Genomic DNA, 24,445 nt, shown 5'->3' with positions numbered 1-24,445 from the left:
AATCAGCATCTCTACTAGATGACTGGAGGATAGCTAATGTAATGCCGATGTTTTTTAAAAAGCTCCAGAGATGATCCTGGCAAGTACAGGCCAGTAAACCTAACTTCAGTGCCAGGCCAGCTGGGTGTAACTTTAGTAAAGAACAGAATTATCAGACACATAAATGAACACAATGTATTGGGGAAGAGTCAACATGGCTTCTGTAAGGGGAAATCATGCCTCACCAATCTATTAGAATTCTTTGAGAGGGTCAGAAAACATGTGGACAAGGGTGATCCAGTGGATATTGTGTACTTGAACTTTTAGAAAGCCTTTGACAAGGTCTGCCATGAAAGGCTCTTACACAAAGTAAGCAGTCATAGGTTAAGAGGGAAGGTCCTCTCACTGGTTAAAAGACAGGAAACACAGGGTAGGAATAAATGGTCAGTTTTCACAGTGGAGAGAGATAAATAGCAGTGTCCCTCGAAGATCTGAACTGGGATGCATACTGTTCAACATACTCAAAAATGATCTGGAAAAAGGGGTAAACAGTGAGGTGGTAGTTTGCAGATGATTCAAAATTACTTAGGATAGTTAAGTCCAAAGCAGATTGCAAAGAATTACAAAGGGATCATGCAAAACTGGGCGAGTGGGAAACAAAATGGCAAATGAAATTCAATGATGATAAATGCAAAGTAATGCACATTGGAAAACATAATCCTAACTATACAAACAAAATGCTGGGGTCAAAATTAGCTGTTACCACTCAAGAAAGAAATCTTGCAGTCATCATGGATAGTTCTCTGAAAATATCTGCTCAATGTCCAGCAGCTGTCAAAAAAGCAAACAGCATCTGAGGAATCATTAGGAAAGGGACAGATAATAAGACAATAAATATCATAATGCCACTATATAAATCCATGGTACACCCACACCTTGAGTACTGTGTGCAGTTCTGGTTGCCCCATCCCAGAAAAGATACATTAGAATTGTAAAAGACACAGAGAAGGGCAACATAAATGATTAGCAAAACAGCTTCCATAAAAGGAGAGATTAAAAAGATTGCTTATCTTAGAAAAGAAACGCCTAGGGGGGAATATGACAGAGGTCTATAAAATCATGACAGGTGTGAAGAAAGTGAATACGGAAGAATGACTTACCCCTTCACATAACAAAAGAACCAGGGGTCACCTGTTGAAATTAATGGCATCAGGTTTAAAACAAACAAAAGGAAGGACTTCTTCACACTATGCCCCGTCAACCTGTGGCACTAGTTACCAAAGGATGTTGAAAAGACCAAATGCATAACTGGGTTCAAAAAGGAATTAGATAAATTTGTGGAGGGTAGGTCCATCAGTGGCTATTAGCCAAAATGGTCAGGGATGCAGCCCCATGCTCTGGGTGTCCCTAAGCCTCTGACTGCCAGAAGCTGGGACTGGACACTAGGGGATGCATCCGTCTGGCCCATCCACCAGACGTTTGGAGCCCCAGATTAATGGGAGTTGGGTGCCTAAATATATCTAAGGGGTGGGGTTTTAGCCCTGCCCCTTTCCTCTGCATTTCACTCCTGGGTAGCTTAGGCAGTTCTTCACTCAGTTTACTGGCTTCTGAGAACACCTTTGTTGGGAACACTGGGGCATGGCCACTAGGTAACTCGAGGGGATGGAAGACCACGAGTGTGGATGAAGCCCCCTCGCACTAGGCCCCGGTGTCCTTGCCCCCCCCCCCGCCTGGAGGCACTCGCAGCAGCTCTGCGTGCTAGGCCCAAGTGTCCTTGGCCCCCCCGCCTGGAGGCACACACAGCAGTTATGCTGAGAATCTGCAACAGTATGTTGCAGAGTCAAACTGCCTGAAACTAAGCAAGGCCAAACAGGGGAGATATGGAAGAACAATGCTGAATAAAGCAGCTTTATGTATAGTTTAACAAATGATACAGAGAATCAGGGAACTAGCTGGGAACTGGATTGGCTGGCTATATGGATACTTGGAGCAGCTTGCTATTGGATAAGTATGCTGGGAAAAAGGATGTATAAAAGCCTGTGTAACTTCCTGCTCTGTTGTACAGGATTTGAGATTCAAATCTCCCTGTACCTTTTTGAAGCTTCAAATAAACTTTTCTGCTTCTCCACCCCGTTGTGATTATTGGGTGCAGCACACCGGGTAACGAACCAACTCAAGCTGTTGTTCAGCCTCTCGGCACTGGGTGCCGGCAACAGCTTTTGGCGTCCCTGGGTGGGCTCGAGGCTGCAATTTAGCCTTGCCTGGACCCCTCCTGGAGGTCGAGGATTGCGGCGAGAACCGATGCCCAGCGCGCACCGGTGAGTTCATCGGGGGCCTCGGAGGAGACGCGATTTGATCGACCCCGGAGGGCACAACGGTGCAACGCACTCATATAGTGGAGAAGCTGTTGTGGACGGCGGTGAAGAACCGGTCCCTTAGACGTGGGGGAGGAGCAGCTGCAGGCCACGGTGAAGAACCGGTCCCTTGGATAAGGTAGGAACCTTTTAAAATCCGGATTATATGCTCTGTTGGAACCTGGGGACGCCCAGAGTTACCCTGTAGGTATGGGACAGGGACAGAGCTCAGAGGTTAGGGCACGGTGTACACCCCTAGAGTGCATTCTAGCAAACTGGAAGGTATTTGGTGCGGATCCGATGACTAAGAGCCAATTAAAACGATTCTGTACAGTTGACTGGCCTCAATACCAACTAGAGGACCAGGAGTGGTGGCCACCAGGAGGGTCAATTAATTACAACACGATCCTTCAGTTACTCCTGTTCTGTCAGAGAACAAGGAAATGGAATGAACATATGTATGCTGTCAAGGTTCTTCCCCCACTCTGAACTCTAGGGTACAGATGTGGGGACCTGCATGAAAAACCTCCTAAGCTTATCTTTACCAGCTTAGGTCAAAACTTCCCCAAGGTACAAAATATTACACCCGTTATCCTTGGAATGGCCGCTACCACCACCAAACTAATACTGGTTACTGGGGAAGAGCTGTTTGGACGCGTCTTTCCCCCCAAAATACTTCCCAAAACCCTGCACCCCACTTCCTGGACAAGGTTTGGTAAAAAGCCTCACCAATTTGCCTAGGTGACTACAGACCCAGACCCTTGGATCTTAAGAACAATGAACAATCCTCCCAACACTTGCACCCCCCCTTTCCTGGGAAATGTTGGATAAAAAGCCTCACCAATTTGCATAGGTGACCACAGACACAAACCCTTGGATCTGAGAACAATGAAAAAGCATTCAGTTTTTTACAAGAAGACTTTTAATAAAAATAGAAGTAAATAGAAATAAAGAAATCCCCCCTGTAAAATCAGGATGGTAGATATCTTACAGGGTAATTAGATTCCAAAACATAGAGAACCCCTCTAGGCAAAACCTTAAGTTACAAAAAAGATACACAGACAGAAATAGTTATTCTATTCAGCACAATTCTTTTCTCAGCCATTTAAAGAAATCATAATCTAACACATACCTAGCTAGATTACTTACTAAAAGTTCTAAGCCCTGGTCTACACTAGGACTTTAGGTCGAATTTAGCAGCGTTAAATCGATTTAAACCTGCACCCATCCACACAATGAAGCCCTTTATTTCGACTTAAAGGGCTCTTAAAATCGATTTCCTTACTCCACCCCTGACAAGTGGATTAGCGCTTAAATCGACGTTGCCGGCTCGAATTTGGGGTACTGTGGACACAATTTGATGGTATTGGCCTCCGGGAGCTATCCCAGAGTGCTCCATTCTGACCGCTCTGGACAGCGCTCTCAACTCAGATGCACTGGCCAGGTAGACAGGAAAAGAACCGCGAACTTTTGAATCTCATTTCCTGTTTGGCCAGCGTGGCAAGCTGCAGGTGACCATGCAGAGCTCATCAGCACAGGTGACCATGATGGAGTCCCAGAATCGCAAAAGAGCTCCAGCATGGACCGAACGGGAGGTACGGGATCTGATCGCTGTTTGGGGAGAGGAATCCGTGCTATCAGAACTCCGTTCCAGTTTTCGAAATGCCAAAACCTTTCTGAAAATCTCCCAGGGCATGAAGGACAGAGGCCATAACAGGGACCCGAAGCAGTGCCGCGTGAAACTGAAGGAGCTGAGGCAAGCCTACCAGAAAACCAGAGAGGCGAACAGCCGCTCTGGGTCAGAGCCCCAAACATGCCGCTTCTATGATGAGCTGCATGCCATTTTAGGGGGTTCAGCCACCACTACTCCAGCCGTGTTGTTTGACTCCTTCAATGGAGATGGAGGCAATACGGAAGTAGGTTTTGGGGACGAAGAAGATGATGATGAGGAGGTTGTAGATAGCTCACAGCAAGCAAGCGGAGAAACCGGTTTTCCCGACAGCCAGGAACTGTTTCTCACCCTAGACCTGGAGCCAGTACCCCCCGAACCCACCCAAGGCTGCCTCCTGGACTCAGCAGGTGGAGAAGGGACCTCTGGTGAGTGTACCTTTTAAAATGCTATACATGGTTTAAAAGCAAGCATGTGAAAGGATTACTTTGCCCTGGCATTTGCGGTTCTGCCTTTGCAAAAGGTTTCTGGGGAGGGCAGCCTTATTTCGTCCTTCATGGTAGGACACTTTACCACTCCAGGCCAGCAACACGTACTGGGGAATCACTGTAGAACAAAGCATTGCAGTGTATGTTTGCTGGCATTCAACCAAAATCCGTTCACGCGGTGGGAGGAGGCAAAATGCGACCTTGTAACGAAAGCACATGTGCTATGTATGTAATGTTAACAGCAAGGTTTACCCTGAAAGAGTGTAGCGACTGTTTTATAAAATGTGTCTTTTTAAATACCGCTGTCCCTTTTTTTTTCTCCACCAGCTGCATGTGTTTCAATGATCACAGGATCTTCTCCTTCCCAGAGGCTAGTGAAGCTTAGAAAGAAAAAAAAACGCACTCGCGATGAAATGTTCTCCGAGCTCATGCTGTCCTCCCACACTGACAGAGCACAGACGAATGCGTGGAGGCAAATAATGTCAGAGTGCAGGAAAGCACAAAATGACCGGGAGGAGAGGTGGAGGGCTGAAGAGAGTAAGTGGCGGGCTGAAGACAGGGCTGAAGCTCAAAGGTGGCGGCAGCGTGATGAGAGGAGGCAGGATTCAATGCTGAGGCTGCTGCAGGACCAAACCAGTATGCTCCAGTGTATGGTTGAGCTGCAGCAAAGGCAGCTGGAGCACAGACTGCCACTGCAGCCCCTCTGTAACCAACCGCCCTCCTCCCCAAGTTCCATAGCCTCCACACCCAGACGCCCAAGAACGCGGTGGGGGGGCCTCCGGCCAACCAGCCACTCCACCACAGAGGATTGCCCAAAAAAAAGAAGGCTGTCATTCAATAAATTTTAAAGTTGTAAACTTTTAAAGTGCTGTGCTTAAAGTGCTGTGTGGCATTTTCCTTCCCTCCTCCACCACCCCTCCTGGGATACCTTGGTAGTCATCCCCCTATTTGTGTGATGAATGAATAACGAATGCATGAATGTGAAGCAACAATGACTTTATTGGCTCTGCAAGCAATGATTAAAGGGAGGAGGGGAGGGTGGTTAGCTTACAGGGAAGTAGAGTGAACCAAGGGGCGGGGGGGTTAATCAAGGAGAAACAAACAGAACTTTCACACCGTAGCCTGGCCAGTCATGAAACTGTTTTTCAAAGCTTCTCTGATGCGTACCGCGCCCTCCTGTGCTCTTCTAACCGCCCTGGTGTCTGGCTGCGCGTAACCAGCAGCCAGGCAATTTGCCTCAACCTCCCACCCCGCCATAAACGTCTCCCCCTTACTCTCACAGATATTGTGGAGCACACAGCAAGCAGTAATAACAGTGGGAATATTGGTTTCGCTGAGGTCTAAGCGAGTCAATAAACTGCGCCAGCGCGCCTTTAAACGTCCAAATGCACATTCTACCACCATTCTGCACTTGCTCAGCCTGTAGTTGAACAGCTCCTGACTACTGTCCAGGCTGCCTGTGTACGGCTTCATGAGCCATGGCATTAAGGGGTAGGCTGGGTCCCCAAGGATACATATAGGCATTTCAACATCCCCAACAGTTATTTTCTGGTCTGGGAATAAAGTCCCTTCCTGCAGCTTTTGAAACAGACCAGAGTTCCTGAAGATGCGAGCATCATGCACCTTTCCCGGCCATCCCACGTTGATGTTGGTGAAACGTCCCTTGTGATCCACCAGAGCTTGCAGCACTATCGAAAAGTACCCCTTGCGGTTTATGTACTCGGCGGCTTGGTGCTCCGGTGCCAAGATAGGGATATGGGTTCCGTCTATAGCCCCACCACAGTTAGGGAATCCCATTGCAGCAAAGCCATCCACTATGACCTGCACATTTCCCAGGGTCACTACCCTTGATATCAGCAGATCTTTGATTGCGTGGGCTACTTGCACCACAGCAGCCCCCACAGTAGATTTGCCCACTCCAAATTGATTCCCAACTGACCGGTAGCTGTCTGGCGTTGCAAGCTTCCACAGGGCTATCGCCACTCGCTTCTCAACTGTGAGGGCTGCTCTCATCTTGGTATTCATGCGCTTCAGGGCAGGGGAAAGCAAGTCACAAAGTTCCATGAAAGTGCCCTTACGCATGCGAAAGTTTCGTAGCCACTGGGAATCGTCCCAGACCTGCAACACTATGCGGTCCCACCAGTCTGTGCTTGTTTCCCGAGCCCAGAATCGGCGTTCCACAGCATGAACCTGCCCCATTAGCACCATGATGCATGCATTGTCAGGGCCCATGCTTTCAGAGAAATCTGTGTCCATGTCCTGATCACTCACGGGACCGCGCTGACGTCGCCTCCTCGCCCGGTATCGCGTTGCCATGTTCTGGTGCTGCATATACTGCTGAATAATGCGTGTGGTGGTTAATGTGCTCCTAATTGCCAAAGTGAGCTGAGCGGGCTCCATGCTTGCCGTGGTATGGCGTCTGCACAGAAAAAAGGCGCGGAACGATTGTCTGCCGTTGCTCTGATGGAGGGAGGGGCGACTGACGACACGGCTTACAGGGTTGGCTTCAGGGAGCTAAAATCAACAAAGGGGGTGCCTGTACATCAAGGAGTATTTCAGGCAGGACTGCATGGAGGGTTCCAATAAGAAATGGTGCACCTAAGTTATCGTTGTTATTGGAACAAGGAGGTTAGCCTGGCCTCTGATTGATACATGGCTAGATTTACCTCGCTGCACCTTCTCTGTGAGTGACTGCAGTGTGACCTAGAGGAATGAGTCCCCTAGACAGGGGAGGAGGCAAATGAGTACAAAACAAATCTGGTCTATTTCTTGTTTTGACCCACTCCATCTATCTTTTACATCTTTGGCTGGCAGCAGACGGTGCAGAAGGACTGCATGCCATCCACATCTCATGGCTGCTCGGCAGAAGATGGTACAGTACGACTGCTAGCCATCCCCATCTCTTGCCTGCCTGGCAGAAGATGGTGCAATACGACTGCTAGCAATCCTCATCTCTTGCCTGCCTGGCAGAAGATGGTACAGTACGACTGCTAGCAGTCCGTATCGCCTGCCCACTCACCATAAGACGGTTCAATAGGACTGACTGCAGGACTAAAGAGAATGACCTGGTCAAGTCACTCCAAATTTAGTCCCTGCGCCCATGTCTGCCCAGGCGCTCCCAGCCGACGTGGCCAGGAGCACCTTGGACACGATGAGGACGACTACCAGTCGTATTGCACCGTCTGCTGCCAGAAGGCAAGGGGTTGCTGCTACTGTGCAGCAAAGCCGTACCGCGTCTGCCAGCACCCAGGAGACATAGGGTGACGGTTACCTGAGCGGGCTCCATGCTTGCTGTGGTATGGCGTCTGCACAGGTAACTCAGGAAAAAAGGCGCGAAATGATTGTCTGCCCTTGCTTTCACGGAGGGAGGGAGGGAACGGGGGCCTGACGACACGTACCCAGAACCACCCGCGACAATGTTTTAGCCCCATCAGGCATTGGGATCTCAACCCAGAATTCCAATGGGCAGCGGAGACTGCGGGAACTGTGGGATAGCTACCCACAGTGCAATGCTCCGGAAGTCGACGCTTGCCTCGGTACTGTGGAAGCGCTCCGCCGAGTTAATGCACTTAATGCACTTAGAGCATTTTCTGTGGGGACACACACACTCGAATTTATAAAACCGATTTCTAAAAAACCGACTTCTATAAATTCGACCTTATTCCGTAGTGTAGACATACCCTAAGACTCCATTCCTGTTCTGTCCCTGGCAAGAAGCAGCATACAGACAGACACAGACCCTTTGTTTCTCTCCCTCCTCCCAGCTTTTGAAAGTATCTTGTCTCCTCATTGGTCATTTTGGTCAGGTGCCAGCGAGGTTACCTTTAGCTTCTTAACCCTTTACAGGTGAGAGGAGCTTTCCCCTGGCCAGGAGGGATTTCAAAGGGGTTTACCCTTCCCTTTATATTTATGACACTATGCGCATTTGTTTCTGACTTTATGTACTCGACCAGATATTTTACAGCGCTGTAATCTGACTCCAACTGGTTCGGTAGCAGCTAATGTTAGTCCCCAGACCCCCACCCCCACTGTAATGGCAGAGCCGGTGTCCCCTTCAGCCCCTACACCCACACCTTGTAAGTCCCCAATGGTTGGCCTATACCCCTTAATCACCGAAACTAAAGTCGCCCGGTCTGGATCGGAGAGGCGTCCTGCCACAACTATGCAGGTTTATACTCATGTGCCCTTTAATCCTGTGGATTTGGCTGCTTTCAAAGCACAGGCAGGAGAGTTTTCCACCAACCCAAGCAGGTTTATATCAGTCTTTGAGGGGTGCCTCAGTAGTCACAAGCTGGACTGGGATGATTGTAACGTCCTCCTGCGAACCCTATTGTCTGAGGTTGAAAGATAACAGGTTGTGTCCAAGGCAAGGGAGGAGGTGCAGAGACGGTACGACCGGGATCGTATTAATGTCCCTGACCCGGATGCACAAGTCCCCCGAGCAGACCCCAGGTGGGTTCCGAATGATCATGGGGATATGACCCGCCTTACCTCCTATAAGGAGTTGCTTTTACATGGACTCCGTCACTCGGCTGTCCGACATAATAATTGGGCAAAGCCATATGAAGTAATGCAGGATTTAAAAGAAAGCCCAGGGGCCTTTCTACAGCGTATTCGGGACACCATTCGACAGAACACTAATGCAGACCCCGATGATCAGGCAACTGAGTCAATTATTAAGGGAATTTTTACGAGCAGAGCAGCCCCTGATATTAAGAGAAAGTTACAAAAAAAGGAGGATTTAATGGGTATGACCATGGCACAAATTTTAGAGACTGCAAACCGAGCTTATAGTCTGAGAGAGACAGAGAAGGAGAGAAAGCAAGTGAGATTGATGGTAACAGCGGTACAGGCCGGCACTAGGAGAAGTGGCCGGGGAGGAAGGGGCCGTGGACGCGACCGTCCGGGCCTGCAGGAGAGACGACTGGGTCGCAACCAGTGTGCCCTGTGTCAACAGGAGGGACACTGGAAAAATGAGTGCCCAAAGAGGAAAGAAAAGGGAGGTGCCCCTATGATGGCGATGGTGGAGCAGGAATAGGGGTGTCAGGGGAGACGGACCACCCTACCCCCGGAACCCCGAGTAAAGATGCGGGTGGGAAGCTCAGAAATAGATTTGTTAGTGGACTCTGGAGCGGCCCGAACTGCCGTAAATCAGCCTCTTCAGTTGCCAGTAGCAGATTCCCTTACTGTGGTGGGAGCCACAGGCAGGGACACCAAGTGCCCAGTGTATGCCCCAGCGGAATGTGCTTTGGGAGACAGGACTATATCCCACAAGCTGGTATACCTCCCTGAGTGTCCAACACCTCTGCTGGGACGGGATCTACTTTGTCACCTCGGTGCCACCCTGCATTTTACTGAGGACGAAATAACCCTTACCTTACCCCCTGAGAATGCCTGGATCATGACCCTTGCAGTTGAGCCCTCAGCCATGCAAGCCCCAGAATGGAGTCCGTGGGAAGACCAGGTGTACCCCCTCATGTGGGCATCAGGGATTCCAGGAAAGGCCACCCACCAGACCCCTATTACTATTCAGCTCATACCAGGGAAAGGCCCAGTGCAAGTAAAACAGTATCCAATCAAGAGGGAAGCCAGAGAAGGTTTACAGGAAACTATAGATCGATTCCTAATGTATGGTATTCTCCGGGAATGTCAGTCAGCCTGGAACACTCCCATTCTACCCGTACAGAAGCCTGATGGCACGTATCGGCTGGTACAGGACCTAAGGGCAGTCAATGAACGGGTTAAGACTCTGCACCCTCTTGTCCCTAACCCGTACACCTTATTGGCTTCTATAGGGGGACAGTATACCCATTTTTCAGTCCTTGATCTGAAAGATGCTTTCTTTACCATCCCAGTTGCCACCCCATCACAGGAGATCTTCTCCTTCGAGTGGGAGGACCGAAAAAGGGTTAAAAAGCAACTTTGCTGGACAGTGTTGGCCCAGGGATTTAAAAACTCTCCCACCCTTTTTGGCCAGGCTCTGGCCAGGGACCTACAGGAGTGGGATAATGAGGAGGCTCTCCTTCTGCAGTATGTAGATGATTTGTTAATTGCCACTGTGGGCCAAAAACCCTGCCTTAAAGCCACCATGAGCCTCCTGAATTTTATTGGACTCCGGGGATATCGTGTAGCACGGAGTAAGGCTCAAATTGCCCTCCCAGAGGTACGGTACCTCGGGTTTCACATACGGCAAGGGGAGCGTCAGCTTTCAAGCAAAAGAAAGGAAGCTATCTGTCAAGTTCCTACCCCAAGTAACCGTAAGCGGCTCAGGGCATTTCTGGGTATGGCAGGCTTTTGCAGGATATGGATCCCAGAGTTTGGACTGTGGGCTAAACCCCTGTACGACTGTGTAAAAGGAGCAGATCATGACCCCTTCTATTGGACCCCAGAGGCTGACAGGGCATTTAAAATCCTGAAAAGAAAATTGATGGAAGCCCCGGCTCTGGGCCTGCCAGATCTCTCTAAGCCGTTTCAGTTGTATGTACATGAATGAAGGGGGATGGCCCTAGGAGTGCTTACACAGCTGTTAGGAGCATGGAAGCGTCCTGTGGCTTATTTTTCTAAGCAATTGGATCAGGTTGCAAAGGGTTGGCCCGCATGTTTACGGGCGGTCGCAGCTACTGCCCTATTGCTTGAGGAAGCCGAGAAGCTAACATTGGGAGGGGTTATGCAAATCTATACTCCCCATATGGTCCGAGCCTTATTGGATGCAAAGGGAGGGCTTTGGCTCACCCAGGCTCGGATTGCTCGGTACCAGGCTAAGCTGTTAGAGAACTCTGAAGTCACCCTACAGCCTTGTCCCTCCCTTAACCCAGCCACCCTCTTGCCAGAAACAGAGGAACAGAAACATGACTGTTTAGAGATCACAGATGTCCAGTACTCCAGCCGTCCGGATTTAAAGGATGTACCTCTCCCAAATGCAGATTATGAGTGGTACACTGATGGTAGCAGTACTGTAATAGATGGGCAAAGGAGGGCGGGTTATGCTGTTGTGACCCTCCATGACACTGTGGAAGCTGAAGGTTTGCCTGCTGGGACCTCTGCCCAGCTTGCCGAACTAATAGCCCTGACCCGTGCACTTGAACTGTCAAAAGGAAAGCGGGTCAACATTTTTACTGATTCAAAGTATGCTTTTGGTGTGCTGCATGCTCATGCTGGCCTATGGAAGCAAAGGGGAATGCTGACAGCCCAAGGCTCCCCAGTCAAGTACGGGCCCCAAATCCTCCGGCTCCTAGAAGCCGTACAACTCCCCTCGGAAGTGGCGGTGGTACACTGTAAAGCCCATCAAAGGGAGGATCAAGATGTGGCCAGAGGTAACGCCCGGGCAGATAGAGAGGCTAAGCATGCTGCCACCCTGCCATCCCCTCAGGCTGAGAACGCCCATATGCATGCCCTTAGCCCATCAGGAGGGGAGCTTCCAACCCCTCAGTACTCTGGGGTGGAGAGACAGCTAACTGACAAACTCGGTCTCCGGGAAAAGGAGGGATGGCTCCATTCCCCAGAAGGGAAGGTCCTCTTACCAAAGGGCCCAATCCGGCCAGTGCTTCAGAAACTACATCAAACCACTCATGCTGGCAGGGAAACACTTATCCAGCTAATGGGAAAATACTTTATCACTTCCGGACTCCGACCCCTGGCTGCCCAGGTACAAGCGGACTGCTTAGTCTGCCAAAAAAATAACCCCCGACCGGGACATCCTGTGCCACCAGCTGCCCTAGAACCCACTCCGGGCCCCGGACAAGTGTGGCAAATAGACTTTACTGAGTTTCCCCGGACCCAAGGGTTCAAATATCTCCTTGTCATAGTGGATCGGTTCAGCGGATGGCCAGAAGCCTTCCCATGCCGTAACTGCACTGCCAGGACAGTGGCCCTCAAGTTTGTTAAGGAGCTCATTCCTCGCTTTGGACTCCCCCTGTGGATGGAATCTGACAATGGGACACACTTCACGTCAAAAATCATTCAAAGCATCTCACATGCCTTACAGATCCCCTGGAAACTCCATACGCCCTGGAGACCGCAAGCCAGTGGTGTAGTGGAGTGTACCAATCAGACCCTTAAACGGCATCTCTCAAAAGTGTGCCAAGAAGCCTCACTGCGATGGCCTGATGCTTTGCCCCTCGTCCTACTCCGTATCCGCGTTCTCCCAAAGGGTAGATTAGGGCTCAGTCCCTTTGAAATTATGTTTGGAAGGGCATGGCCTATGAATGGCACCCCGGTTCTGTCAGGGGAATGGGAGTTGGGTAGTGTTTTTTTGTCACAGTATATGTGTTCCCTGTCTGCTGTTCTCTTGTCTCTTCACAGGTATACCAAGGATTCCCAGCCTCTCCCCTTGGACTCTCCCGTTCACTCCTTACAGCCCGGTGACTCTGTGCTTGTTCGCATCTGGAAAGACGAGCCTCTCCAGGAAAAGTGGAAAGGACCCTATACCGTCCTGCTGGTCTCCCATACAGCGGCAAAGATCGAGGGACACAAGAACTGGATCCATCACTCTCGTCTGAAGGCAGTACCTGCCCCCTCGTCAGCAGAACAGTGGACCGTCCAACCTGCTGACTCCTCATCTAGTGACGATCTCGGGCTAAAGCTACTGTTTAAAAGACACAAATAGCGGGCACCTTAATGCTAAAATGGGCCCACCCAGGTATTGGAGACCTTGGGTTGGGAAGACTCTGGTAATAATTAATTGGGTAACATTTTGTTATTCTTTGTATTGGTATTTCCAAACTGTGCATATCGGGAGCATAACTCCTTTGTTTTGCTTGCGCACCATGTTGCTACTTTAACAAACCAGACTGATTGCTGGGTATGTGCTCCAACTCCACTATCCCCCAAAACGGGAATGCCCCTTGACATGCTGCCCTTGACCCTAGCAGAATTAGCCACCACCAAAGAGCAGGAAAGAACGAACTCTCCGTTCTGGAACAAGACCTCTTTACAGCAAGCCACCTATCAGGACCAGGAGTATTCAGTTGCAGTACTCACTGAGGGAGTGTTATGTTTTACCCGAAACCAATCTGATCCCTATGGGCATCCTGTGGGAAAGAGCTCCTGTGTTATTACACAGTGGGCTGATGGGTATTGGATAAAGACCAACAGGGGAGGCCAACAGTGTGGGTGTAATGGTTCCTCCCCTTTTAGGGAAACACTTACAAATAATCTTACCACAAAAAAAGGGGTTTGGAAATGTAACTTGCTGTCCAGTTAATATCTCCAATGTAGCAAGCCAATGGTGGGTTTGTAGTGGTCCCTATGGCGAGTGTAATTTGAACGGCACAATTAGAAATGCCCCCACTTGTACCCAATCAGAAGGATGGGATGCCCCCCTAGGGGCATATGAACTGTTTGGAAAAGCAGCCTTAAATATCCCAGGAATCCCCTTAAGAAACAGTCCTTACTGGGCCCTACAGGGTCACTATTTTGTATGTGGCCGAAAGGCTTACAAGGTGCTGCCAGCCAACTGGACAGGTAGCTATTATATAGCTCATGGAGTTCCTCATCTTTCCATAACTGCCACACTGCCCAAAGGAAAGATTAGAAATGCCCGAGACACCTCTGTTGAGTCACGAGAAAAGACCCTGCGGCGACTGACTAAGGCATTGGAGGGCAATATGAAGAATCCCCTCACAACCGAGAAGCTGGTAGGGTGCTCTGTACTGGGAATAGCGCCACTGTTTACCGGGCCAGCCCTGGCATGCATAGGCCGCTATACTGTAAGGCTGCAGATGGTACTTGAGAAAGTGGCCTTAGAGTCAGAGGACTCGGTTGGTGATTTAGGGTCAGCAGTAAAAACATTAAATAAAGAGGTACAGCAGCTCAGGACGTTTTCCCTCCAAAACAGGCTGGCTTTGGACTATCTCTTGGCATCCCAAGGAGGAGTTTGTGCCCTCATCGGGCCCCGATGTTGTGTATATGTAAATTATAGCAGTTATGAGATCTATGAAAAGGTGGTACAGGCTGAGGCCCATGCCCGAGCCGGAGCACAGGTTGCCTATACTGCCCCAGAGAACGATTGGTTGCAAACCTTGTTTTCAGGCTGGGGTTTGTCGTCTTGGCTTGGTGGTTTATTTAGCCTGCTATTGAAATTTCTCTTTCCTGTATTGCTTGTATTACTGGTATTATGCTGTGCGGTATCATGTGTCAGGGCCCTTTTGCAAAAGTTAATAAGTCATTCTCTTCAGGGCTATCACAAAGTGCTTATGCAAAGTTATATTGTAAAGAAATAAGTAGCCCAAGTGAGAAAACTCAGAGCCAAGGTTGTTGAGTGTTCTCAAAGGGGGGAGTTGTTGGGAACACTGGGGCATGGCCACTAGGTAACTCGAGGAGATGGAAGACCACGAGTGTGGATGAAGCCCCCTCGCACTAGGCCCCGGTGTCCTTGCCCCCCCCCCCCTGCCTGGAGGCACTCGCAGCAGCTCTGCGTGCTAGGCCCAAGTGTCCTTGGCCCCCCCGCCTGGAGGCACACACAGCAGTTATGCTGAGAATCTGCAACAGTATGTTGCAGAGTCAGACTGCCTGAAACTAAGCAAGGCCAAACAGGGGAGATATGGAAGAACAATGCTGAATAAAGCAGCTTTATGTATAGTTTAACAAATGATACAGAGAATCAGGGAACTAGCTGGGAACTGGATTGGCTGGCTATATGGATACTTGGAGCAGCTTGCTATTGGATAAGTATGCTGGGAAAAAGGATGTATAAAAGCCTGTGTAACTTCCTGCTCTGTTGTACAGGATTTGAGATTCAAATCTCCCTGTACCTTTTTGAAGCTTTAAATAAACTTTTCTGCTTCTCCACCCCGTTGTGATTATTGGGTGCAGCACACCGGGTAACGAACCAACTCAAGCTGTTGTTCAGCCTCTCGGCACTGGGTGCCGGCAACACCTTCCTTAGGCATCTATCTCTCCTGATGCATGGTACCAGGAGCCAGGGCACCGGCGATGGGCCAGAGAATTCCACTAGCTCACAGAGTGTCTAAGGATGAGGTGCTGCAAGGCCTAAAGCCCTTTGCACTTTTGCTGGGGCGAATCATTGTCATTTGACGTAAGGAGCAATTGTCTGTCACATCTCCCAAATCCGGCCTTAGAAGGGGCACTGTGCTCTTCAGCGTTTTCAAAATGAATCATTCGATAGCTTTAGTGCTAAGTTTAAAGCACTCGGGGATGGTTGTTTGAATGCTGCTGTAGCAAAGCAAGATGCTATTGTATCGCCCTAACTGAGGTTTCCTAAAATATCATCACGGCAAGAACAGAAGGGATCTCAAGGAAAAGAAAAGACTATTTGGCTTTTGGAAGTCAGGGAGTAAATAAATGTAGAACCTTCCAACTGCCCCCCTCCGCTGACATACACTAGACTGATTTCAACCCAGTACAATGCATTTTCTTGTTATTGGAACAAAGATCAACTCAGGGAACGCAAAAGGCATTTCATAAGATGGACAATCTCACATTTTAGCTGCGCTCATTCCATTAAGTTACGTATCCCGCCTTCTTGTCCACATCAGGGTGTATTATATTTGCTTTTGGTATCATAAGCGGTCAGGATATAAAGGTTTTCTTCATATCCAAAACCAAAGGAGAGCTGCAGAAAACTAAACTGTCAGTTTTATATAGCACTGGACACGTGCCTGGTGCTTTATTCAACACAGTCCCAGCCCTGAAGTGTTTGCAGTCTAATCAGTGGTAGATATTATTAGCATTTTATTATTTCTTTTCAATCTCACCCACACTGTCACTGATCTGCCCTTGGCACCCCACATAGAATAAGCCAGGGTGGAGGGGGAGGGTGTCAGCCTTCTAAATCTGCAGATCATTCCTCATCTGGAAATGGAAGGGATCATGGAGCCGTCACTATTTAGCTGAAAGGAAAGACCCTAAACTGACCTTAAATCAGCAGGTGCTGCGGCGGAAGTGAGAGTTGGCAGCAGAGTTCTTCAGGCCCAAAGCTACATTTTATATTAGGGCAAAACTCACAATGGGGTCAATGGAAGATTTCAGTGTGCAAGTCTAACTGACTTGTCCGTGTGTGTTGTGGGTCCCCCTCTGTGCCTGACCCACTGAGGCTGTGAGTCTGGTACTGCTACCAGCCTCAGGATGTAGTTCTCCAGCTCAATCCGTAGGTGCTCCTGGCGTTAGCTCTAGAGATCCCTGGTCGTGGTCAAGAGGAGGGTGGGTGTTACAGAAAGAAAGGACCCGTGGGCTCTGTGTCTATGAATTGGAGGAGTAATGCAGCGTGCGTTGTTTCCCATCAGAGCTGATCCCATTGGGGTGCATGACGCTGAAGCTTTGGTGGCAGCTGATGCAGAGCTTCCATTGCAACACGTGTGACTGGTCTGTCTTATTGCTGTCACTGCATTCTACATGCACAGCTCATTGGGCATTACCTTCTACAGCACAGGAGGCCCTTCGAAGTGGGTGTAGGCATTTGGAAACCAAAAGCCCTTAAAGCTGCATCTTTCTGGTGGAAAATATCACCACAAGCCGTTGTGTTTTCTTTCCTGTATTTGAAAACCACCCACATTTTTTAGTAAAAAATGCAACTGATCAAGCATTTTTACCCAAGCAAAGGACCTCTTTGCAGTATCTCACCTCAAAATATTTTTCAGTGTTATTTTTTCTTTTTCTAATGGCTGGTGATATACAGCTATTTATTAGCCATAAGGGGATATTGAATAGCCACGAGACCCAAATCCAGTAGATGCCATGGAAGAAGGCTAAAAACTGCTCTCCCTCTCTGCGTTCAGTTAGCTGGATTTAAGCATCAAGTAGCCAGTGCACTTGCCATAAAAAAAGGAGCACGGGTCACTGCTGTGGCTACTTTTCCATGCTGACGCTTTTCTTATAGCAGGAACATCGGAGATACAATACCAGTGCATACCATTCACCCATCTAGCCTGCGACAATGCCCGATAACAGACGCTGCAAGTGAATTGGGAAAAGCCCCATAGTGGCCAGTTATGGAATAACCAGCCTATACGGAAAGTTCCTTCCTAGCCTCCATGAGTTACCGGTTGGATAATACCTGGAGGCATGTGGATTTATATCCCTTCCAAACTTTAAACAGAAATTCTATCAGTATAGCTGTGGTTATTATCATTATTAATTATTACACTAACAGTTAAGAGCCCCAGTCACGGACCAGTATCTCCTTGTGTGAGGTGCTGGACAAACACAGAGCAAAAAACAATGGTCCCTGCCCCCAAGAGCTTAACAAATCATTTTCATTTTAAGTGTTCAGTCCCTTTTCTAAATCCTGATAAGCTCTTGGCCTCAGTGATCATTGTGGCAATGAGTTCCACAGGCCAATTTTGCTTAAAACGCTTGACCCATTTGAATAAGTAAATGAGAAGGGCAGACCATGCCTGACCTGGCTGGGTAGGTGTTTTTTTAATATATATTTGAAAATGTAGGAAAATGAATGTGGTGCTAGTGGGTGGTCCTGAAGTACTGGAGATTAACATCAGCTGTTGACACATAGAACAGCGTACTCATGCTACCTTGCCAGCGTGCCTTGGTCCCTTTTATGTAACATGAGTTATGTCCATATCTATCATCTACCCAATTCAATGAGGTTTAGTCCAAGTTTCTTATGAACCACACAATTTAGCCTGTGGAACTCATTGCCACCAGAAATCACGAAGGCCAAGAACGTAGTAGGGTTTTTAACGTTGATGTTTATTTTTTGTGACCTTATGCTTGTATAACATGGTTCTCTGTCCCGTCCTAGTGACTGGACTGCATAGATGTTTATGAGTTTGCAATTGCCTTTGAGATGACAGGGCTGGGGTTTTAGCTAAGAGGGTAAAGGTTTATAGATGGTAGATGCAGAAGGTCTGGATTTGAGCCCTACTAGCGACAATCGACCTATGAGTATTGTGTTATCGAAGTGGTGGCCTGTGCCAGGATCTCAGCTGCAGGGGAACACGGAATGTCAGGATGATCTTCCCTTGCAGGGGCAGTGTGCAGCTCAGGCTTATACAGTGTAGCTCTCTGTCCCGCTCTAGTGGCTGGCCCACATGGAGTTGTATGAGGCCGTGTACAGCTTTTGAGAAAAGAGCTGCCTGGGTCTTTTAGCTCAGGCAGAAGAGACTCCTGGCTGTTGATCCAGAGATCTCAGGTTCATTCTGGGTTTGATCCCTGCTCCCAGCACCCCAGCCAGGGGTGTTGCATTCTATTTGCACTTCTGATAGCCTCATATTCAAGATTTAATATTTCTGCTGTAAAACAACTGACAGGAAAAAGCTGTAAGATAACACTAGGGAACAGGCAAATTTGTGTCCCAAACAAATGATGTCTCGTGTACTAAAGAAGAGTTGAGAGGCTGTGACAGGATCCCCGGGGTGCAACCTGGGACTGTGGGACTGCTGTGCCCCCTTTTCTCACTATACTGGGCTGTCTCTCACAATGCCTTGCTGGTGGCAAGCAGCAAACCCTTCCAGGTGCTGCTACCATTCAGTACAACGCATATGGCACCCCACACGCAGCAAGATTTTATGAATGCTCCCAAAGCCACTCATGTATCACCCAGAGAAAGACACCAGCCAGATTTCCCCCCAGCTCCCAGCCTTATACTCTAGGAATCTACTGTCTTGCACTGCTTGAGACCCTTTCTGCTTACTGAGACAGCAAATGAAGCTGCTGCTTAAGGCCAAATGTGGTGGTGGTTTTTCTGCTGTGGACACTGGACAGCTGTCTCCTGGAATCTGGGCAGGGATCGTGGACTCATTTCAACAGCTTTCGGTCACTGGAAGACATTCGGGGCTGGGTTCCAATCTCATGTCGGTTTGGCACCAAAGTAACGCACATAGCTTTGTTACTTGTATGACGGTAGCGCTGAGGGGCCCCAACCAAAACAGGACCCCATTGTGCGAGGTGCAAGCCAATCCCTCCCATGGCAGGACACCCTCTGCTCCCATCCTCTTTGTGTGACACTCCTCAGGGTATGGATTGCTGAATAGCTGTGTCTTCAGGTCTCCAACTTGGGCTGCCTTTTATACTGCTTTACTGTGAACAGCCACTGCTGGCCAGGTAACACAGCCTCCAGCATGTAACCTGCTCCCAGTTACCCAGTATTGAGTGCTACTAGCTAGCCACTCATGAATTGTGCTGCAGAAGAACATCTGCAGATTCTCTAGTCCAAGACTTTCCCCCAGAAAATGTGTGTCTTGTCCTGCCCAGCGCAGTGCTGGACAAAACTAGGTCATGTGAAGTCTGTCATTTCATCAACGGAAAATTATATGCACCAGGCTTCTTATCCCAGATGGAGTTTCCCCACACACTTTAATGCAAACACACTGGTGAGATAAAGCAGTGAAACAAGTTTATTAACTACAGAAAGAAAAGAAAGATTTTAAGTGACTACAGGTAATGAGGCACAGAAGCCAGGATTGGTTATAAAATAAATAACAAATAAATAAAATGCAAGCTAGATGCCTAACTTAACAAGCCAAGTGAACTTAAAAGCAAAAGGTTTTTTTCTCACCATAAGCTTACAGCAGTCTGTACTGGCTGAAAAGTCTTCCAGCCAGGACTCTCCCCTCCACCCCCAAATTCAGTACTTTAAGAGCCGTTGATGGCCTGAGCAGAGATGAAGGAGACTGAAGTCAAGTGTTTTTCTCCCCTCTTTATAATTCAATTTCTTGTGCTAGAAACATCTTTGCTGAGTCTTGGTGACAAACAGTCACTTCTGTGGACTTGAGGTTTGAACCGTTCTTGTGATGTAATGCAAATTTCTTGTTCATGCCTCCCTCCTGCCAGAGAATGGTCGCTTACCTATGTGATAGTTCACTTGACTTTGTTGATACCTGACTCGGGTGCCAGTGTGTCTCTGTCTCTGAAAAACTGCTTTGAGCCTGTTTTTCTAACTTGGAATGTATCACAGCAATGTTATACAGTCAAATCGTATAACTTCACACACGATGTTGGTACGCACTCTGTACCAGGACAATAATGTTAAGCAGATGATGAGTTTTCAAATGATCCCTCACAAGGCATACTTTGTACAAAGTTTGTCATAATTCTGTAAAAGTGGGGAACATATTGGTATAGACTGTCACACTTTGCTTTGCCCAGACAGCTCAGAGACCTCTTGTGTAGTTACCATGGTGCAGTTTACAGTGCTTCACTCCACCACCTTCTGCATACTGACGCAATCACAGCTTTTACAATGTCCTCCGGTTGTACTACCCCTTCTCCAAAGGTGGGGGAAGAAAATTGTGTCTCTTCCTGGACAGTGCCCTTTTGTCAGGCCTGACTAGCCATTCTCTCTCTTCCGCTTCTTCCTTTTGCACTTCCTCCCTGTGTTCTTTTAGCCAGTCTCCTGGGGAATGGGCGAATTAGCTCAGTAGCTGCCCAGCCCCAACCTGATTGGCTCATCAGGAATGCTTCTCCTTAATCGGGCCCTTCCTGGGGCCCTAGTTGGTTAAACCGTGACCAGCGAGCTGGGTCAGCTGCTGATTCCCTGCACTTTGTCACACCCTCACTCTCTGCTGGCCTTGAACTGAGTCAGCCTCTCTCGCTAAGATCATTAGTATAGCAGCTGAGTACAGCACAATTTGTTAGTCTCTAAGGTGCCACAAGTCCTCCTTTTCTTTTTACGGATACAGACTAACACGGCTGCTACTCTGAAACTTTAACATAGTTAGCCTCACAACACCCTGTGAGGTAGGGCCGTGCTATTCTCCCCTTTGGGGAACCGAGACACTCAAGCCCAGATCCACAAAGGCACTTTTGGTTGCTAAACCCCAGACGTAGGCCTCTAAGGGCACATCTCCACTGCAAGTAACCCCAGGAGGCAGTGAATCGCTGAACCTGGTCAATTGACTTGGGCTCGTGCTGTGGTGATAAAAATATCAGGGTGGATATTCCATCTCAGGCTCTGAAATCCAGCGGGGGGGGGGGGGGGAGTCTCAGAGACTGGGCTCCGGCCCAGGTGGGACTGTCTACACTGCTAGTTTTAGTCCCATAGCATGACCCTCATGAGCCCAGGCCAGTTGACCCAGGCCTTGAGATTTGCTGCTGCAGGTTTTTTTGGTTTGCAGTGTAGAAGCTCCACAAAACTGCTGTCAAACCCTGTAGGCACTTAAGTGCCTGAGTTTTCAGGGTATAAGTTTCCTAGGTGCTTATGTTTCAGGCTTTGAGCATGCTCACTGCTGCTTCCTGGCAAGCCCTGGCTGGGATGATTTAGTTGGTGTTGGTCCTGCATTGAGCAGAGAGTTGGACTAGATGATCTCCTGAGGTCTCTTCCAACCCTAATATTCTATGATTCCCTCCGGATGTCTGGATGCCTATCACCTGCTTAAGCCCCAGAGTGATCCGCAAACTGTGGAAGACAGGCGTTTGGCCACCTAACTCACATGGGGGGCCCAATTCACTAGGCGGCCTCTGCGCATGCTGGCTGGACTGGGTCCCATTCAAAATCCAACCACAGGCGGCAATGGTGCCCACTTTATACCCTGGAGCCCAGTGGTTAGAGCACTCACCCAGAACATGGGCAACCCAGGTTCAATTACCCCTTCTCTACAAGGGGATTTGAACAGGAATCTCCTATCTCTCAGGTGATTGATCTACAGGCGGGGGCTGCTATGTCTTGCACTGGAGGCTCAGCTGGTGTCCTCTGGTGCCAGGTGATGTTGACCCTCCCTTAGCTGGACCTGTAGCCAAAACACAACTCGGCCAGTCTGCGCCAACAAGACAGTGGTAAATACTTGTTAGAATTTTTCTTGCTGTATTTTTAGTTCTCTTCATTAACACTGTAACATCTCCCTAACCCTGGAGGTGCCTGGGATGATGATAGACTATGAAGGTCTATTGGTGGCATAGAATCTTTTAATACTCCCTGAAAATTTCCCCTCCACTGGCAGCTTGATTTAAGAGAATTCAGGTGTCAGTAGATCGGGGCGGGCAAACTTTTTGGCCTGAGGGCCACATCGGCGTTCCGAAACTATATGGAGGGCTGGGTAGGGAAGGCTGTGCCTCCCCAGACAGCCTGGCCCCTGCCCCCTATCAACCCCCTCCCATTTCCCGCCCCCTGACTGCCCCCCTCAGAACCCCTGACCCATCCAACCCCCACTGCTCCTTGTCCCCTGACCGCCCCTTCCCGGGACCTGGAGCCAGCCACGCTGCTGCACAGTGTAGAGCACCGGGGCAGGCCGGCAGCTCTCACAGCCGTGCTGCCCGGCAGGAGCTCGCAGCCCCGCCGCCCAGAGCGCTGGCAGCATGGCGAGCTGAGGCTGCGTGGGAAGGGGGAAAGCAGGGGAGGGGCCAGGGGCTAGCCTCCCCAGCCGGGAGCTCAGGGGCCAGGCAGAAGGGTCCCGCAGGCCGGATGTGGCCCGCGGGCCACAGTTTGCCCACCTCTTCAGTAGATGGTATTCTGTTTCCAAATGAAAACTGCCAGTGTGCTGAGATCTCCCGAGTAATTGGATAACTATGAGTAAAATGTGGTATGTGCCCCAGCAACATTTATGGACTTTGTCATCTCAACTTTGTTGTTTAATTACAATGTACGGCAGTCCACTGGAAAATAACAGAGTCCACGGGGGTTGCTGTTTCAGACCCGGCCATCTTGGTTTATGTGGGGGCAAGGGACAGGCTTGCTGGCTTCATTTCTTTTGGAGGGCAGGGTGGAAGGTCAAAGGATTTTTCTGATGCTCTGCAGTTGTTTGTGAAAAGTGCATTTCTCTGTGTGTTTACCGTCACCTCTAACCAATGGAAACATGTCAAGCTATGGTAAAGAGAACAGATGTCACGTCCTTTCCACAACAGCCACAAAAGTCTCGAGCTGAGGACTCTCCAGATGTTGACTTTTCTCATATTCACTCGGCGAGGTTAGGTCTCCAGGTCAAGCTTTCGACACTCAACATTAGAGATCACTAATGACAATGATTGTCGTAGTTACTAGGAGTGAATAAGCTAATGAGAGGATATGCTGGTCTTGCAGCAGAAACTACATTAATGACTCTGGTAAGCCACAGCGATTGCTTAGTGTGACCTAGATGTTTCCAGAAGACTGAGCAGACTCAGTCTGAGCTGAATGCTTCTGAGGTTAATAACAATACTAGGGGAGAGTCTTACCCCTGATCTGGCCCCTTTACACTGAGCCGGAGCAGTGTAAAGGGGCTCTAGAGTCGGCTGGGGAAAAGGAATTGGGGAGGACAGCCATGGGCTGCCTTAAAGCACCCCCTCGAAAGACCCGATATGGGGGGTAAGAATAGGAGGGGCCTGTTGGAGCAGCCTGCCGAGGTTGTGGGCAGTGCTGTGGTCCATAGACTGACTAGGGTGGATGCCGTAACTTAAATACAGAGGAGCCCAGGATTGGGAGAGTGCAAAAGTGGCTTAAAGCCACCATAGCTCTCCCTAGACCCTGAGTTCTGTGCAGTACAGACCCTCACCCACGGTGCCTTCACCCCAGCCACACTGGCTCCTGAGTGCTCACTAAACGTTAAAAGGTCACGGAAATCAAGGCTGATAATCTCTTGACTCTAGTGTTGGTGGTGTCAGCGTTCTGCTTCCCAGATGGTGTTAAACAGGAAGATAAACACATGAATCATTTCTACCTTCTGGTTCATTCGGTTCTTGCTCAGGGTTTAGCCGATCGCCATATTTGGGGTCGGAAAGGAATTTTCCTCCAGGGCAGATTGACAGAGGCCTTTGGGGTTTTTCGCCTTCCTCTGCAGCGTGGGGCACGGGTCACTTGCTGGAGGATTCTCTGCACCTTGAAGTCTTTAAACCACAATTTGAGGACTTCAGTAGCTCAGACATAGGTCGGGAGTTTGTTACAGGAGTGGGTGGGTGAGATTCTGTGGCCTGCGTTGTGCAGGTCAGACTAGACAATCATAATGGTCCCTTCTGACCTTAAAGTCTATGATTCTATGATTCTTGTAAAGGTCCAGCTTGCCTGAAGCCTGTTCCGTATGGCCTCCTAGTCCAAAGGACAAACCTGAAATCAGTTCCCCGGTGTCTGATCC

The 24,445-nt window shown here is 49.1% G+C and overlaps 1 protein-coding gene and 1 long non-coding RNA gene across 2 annotated transcripts; both read left to right on the top strand.

Moving 5' to 3' along the window:
- The first annotated feature begins 1,605 nt into the window (after positions 1-1,605).
- LOC142070664 (uncharacterized) lies at positions 1,606-15,278 on the top strand. The gene is made up of 2 exons (XR_012666612.1): positions 1,606-2,472; positions 12,792-15,278. It is a non-coding gene; the product is annotated as an uncharacterized LOC142070664 (long non-coding RNA).
- Positions 3,409-5,338, top strand: LOC125630541 (uncharacterized). The gene is made up of 2 exons (XM_048836658.2): positions 3,409-4,430; positions 4,818-5,338. Exons 1-2 carry the CDS (start codon positions 3,851-3,853, stop codon positions 5,336-5,338), a joined length of 1,101 nt encoding a protein of 366 aa, XP_048692615.2. The 5' UTR covers positions 3,409-3,850.
- Positions 15,279-24,445: the final 9,167 nt, after the last annotated feature.

This window comes from Caretta caretta, chromosome 1 (assembly GCF_965140235.1).
Source record: "Caretta caretta isolate rCarCar2 chromosome 1, rCarCar1.hap1, whole genome shotgun sequence".
NCBI lineage: Eukaryota > Metazoa > Chordata > Testudines > Cheloniidae > Caretta > Caretta caretta.
Note: the sequence above shows the minus strand (reverse complement) of the source record. Positions and strands in the feature narration are given on the sequence as shown.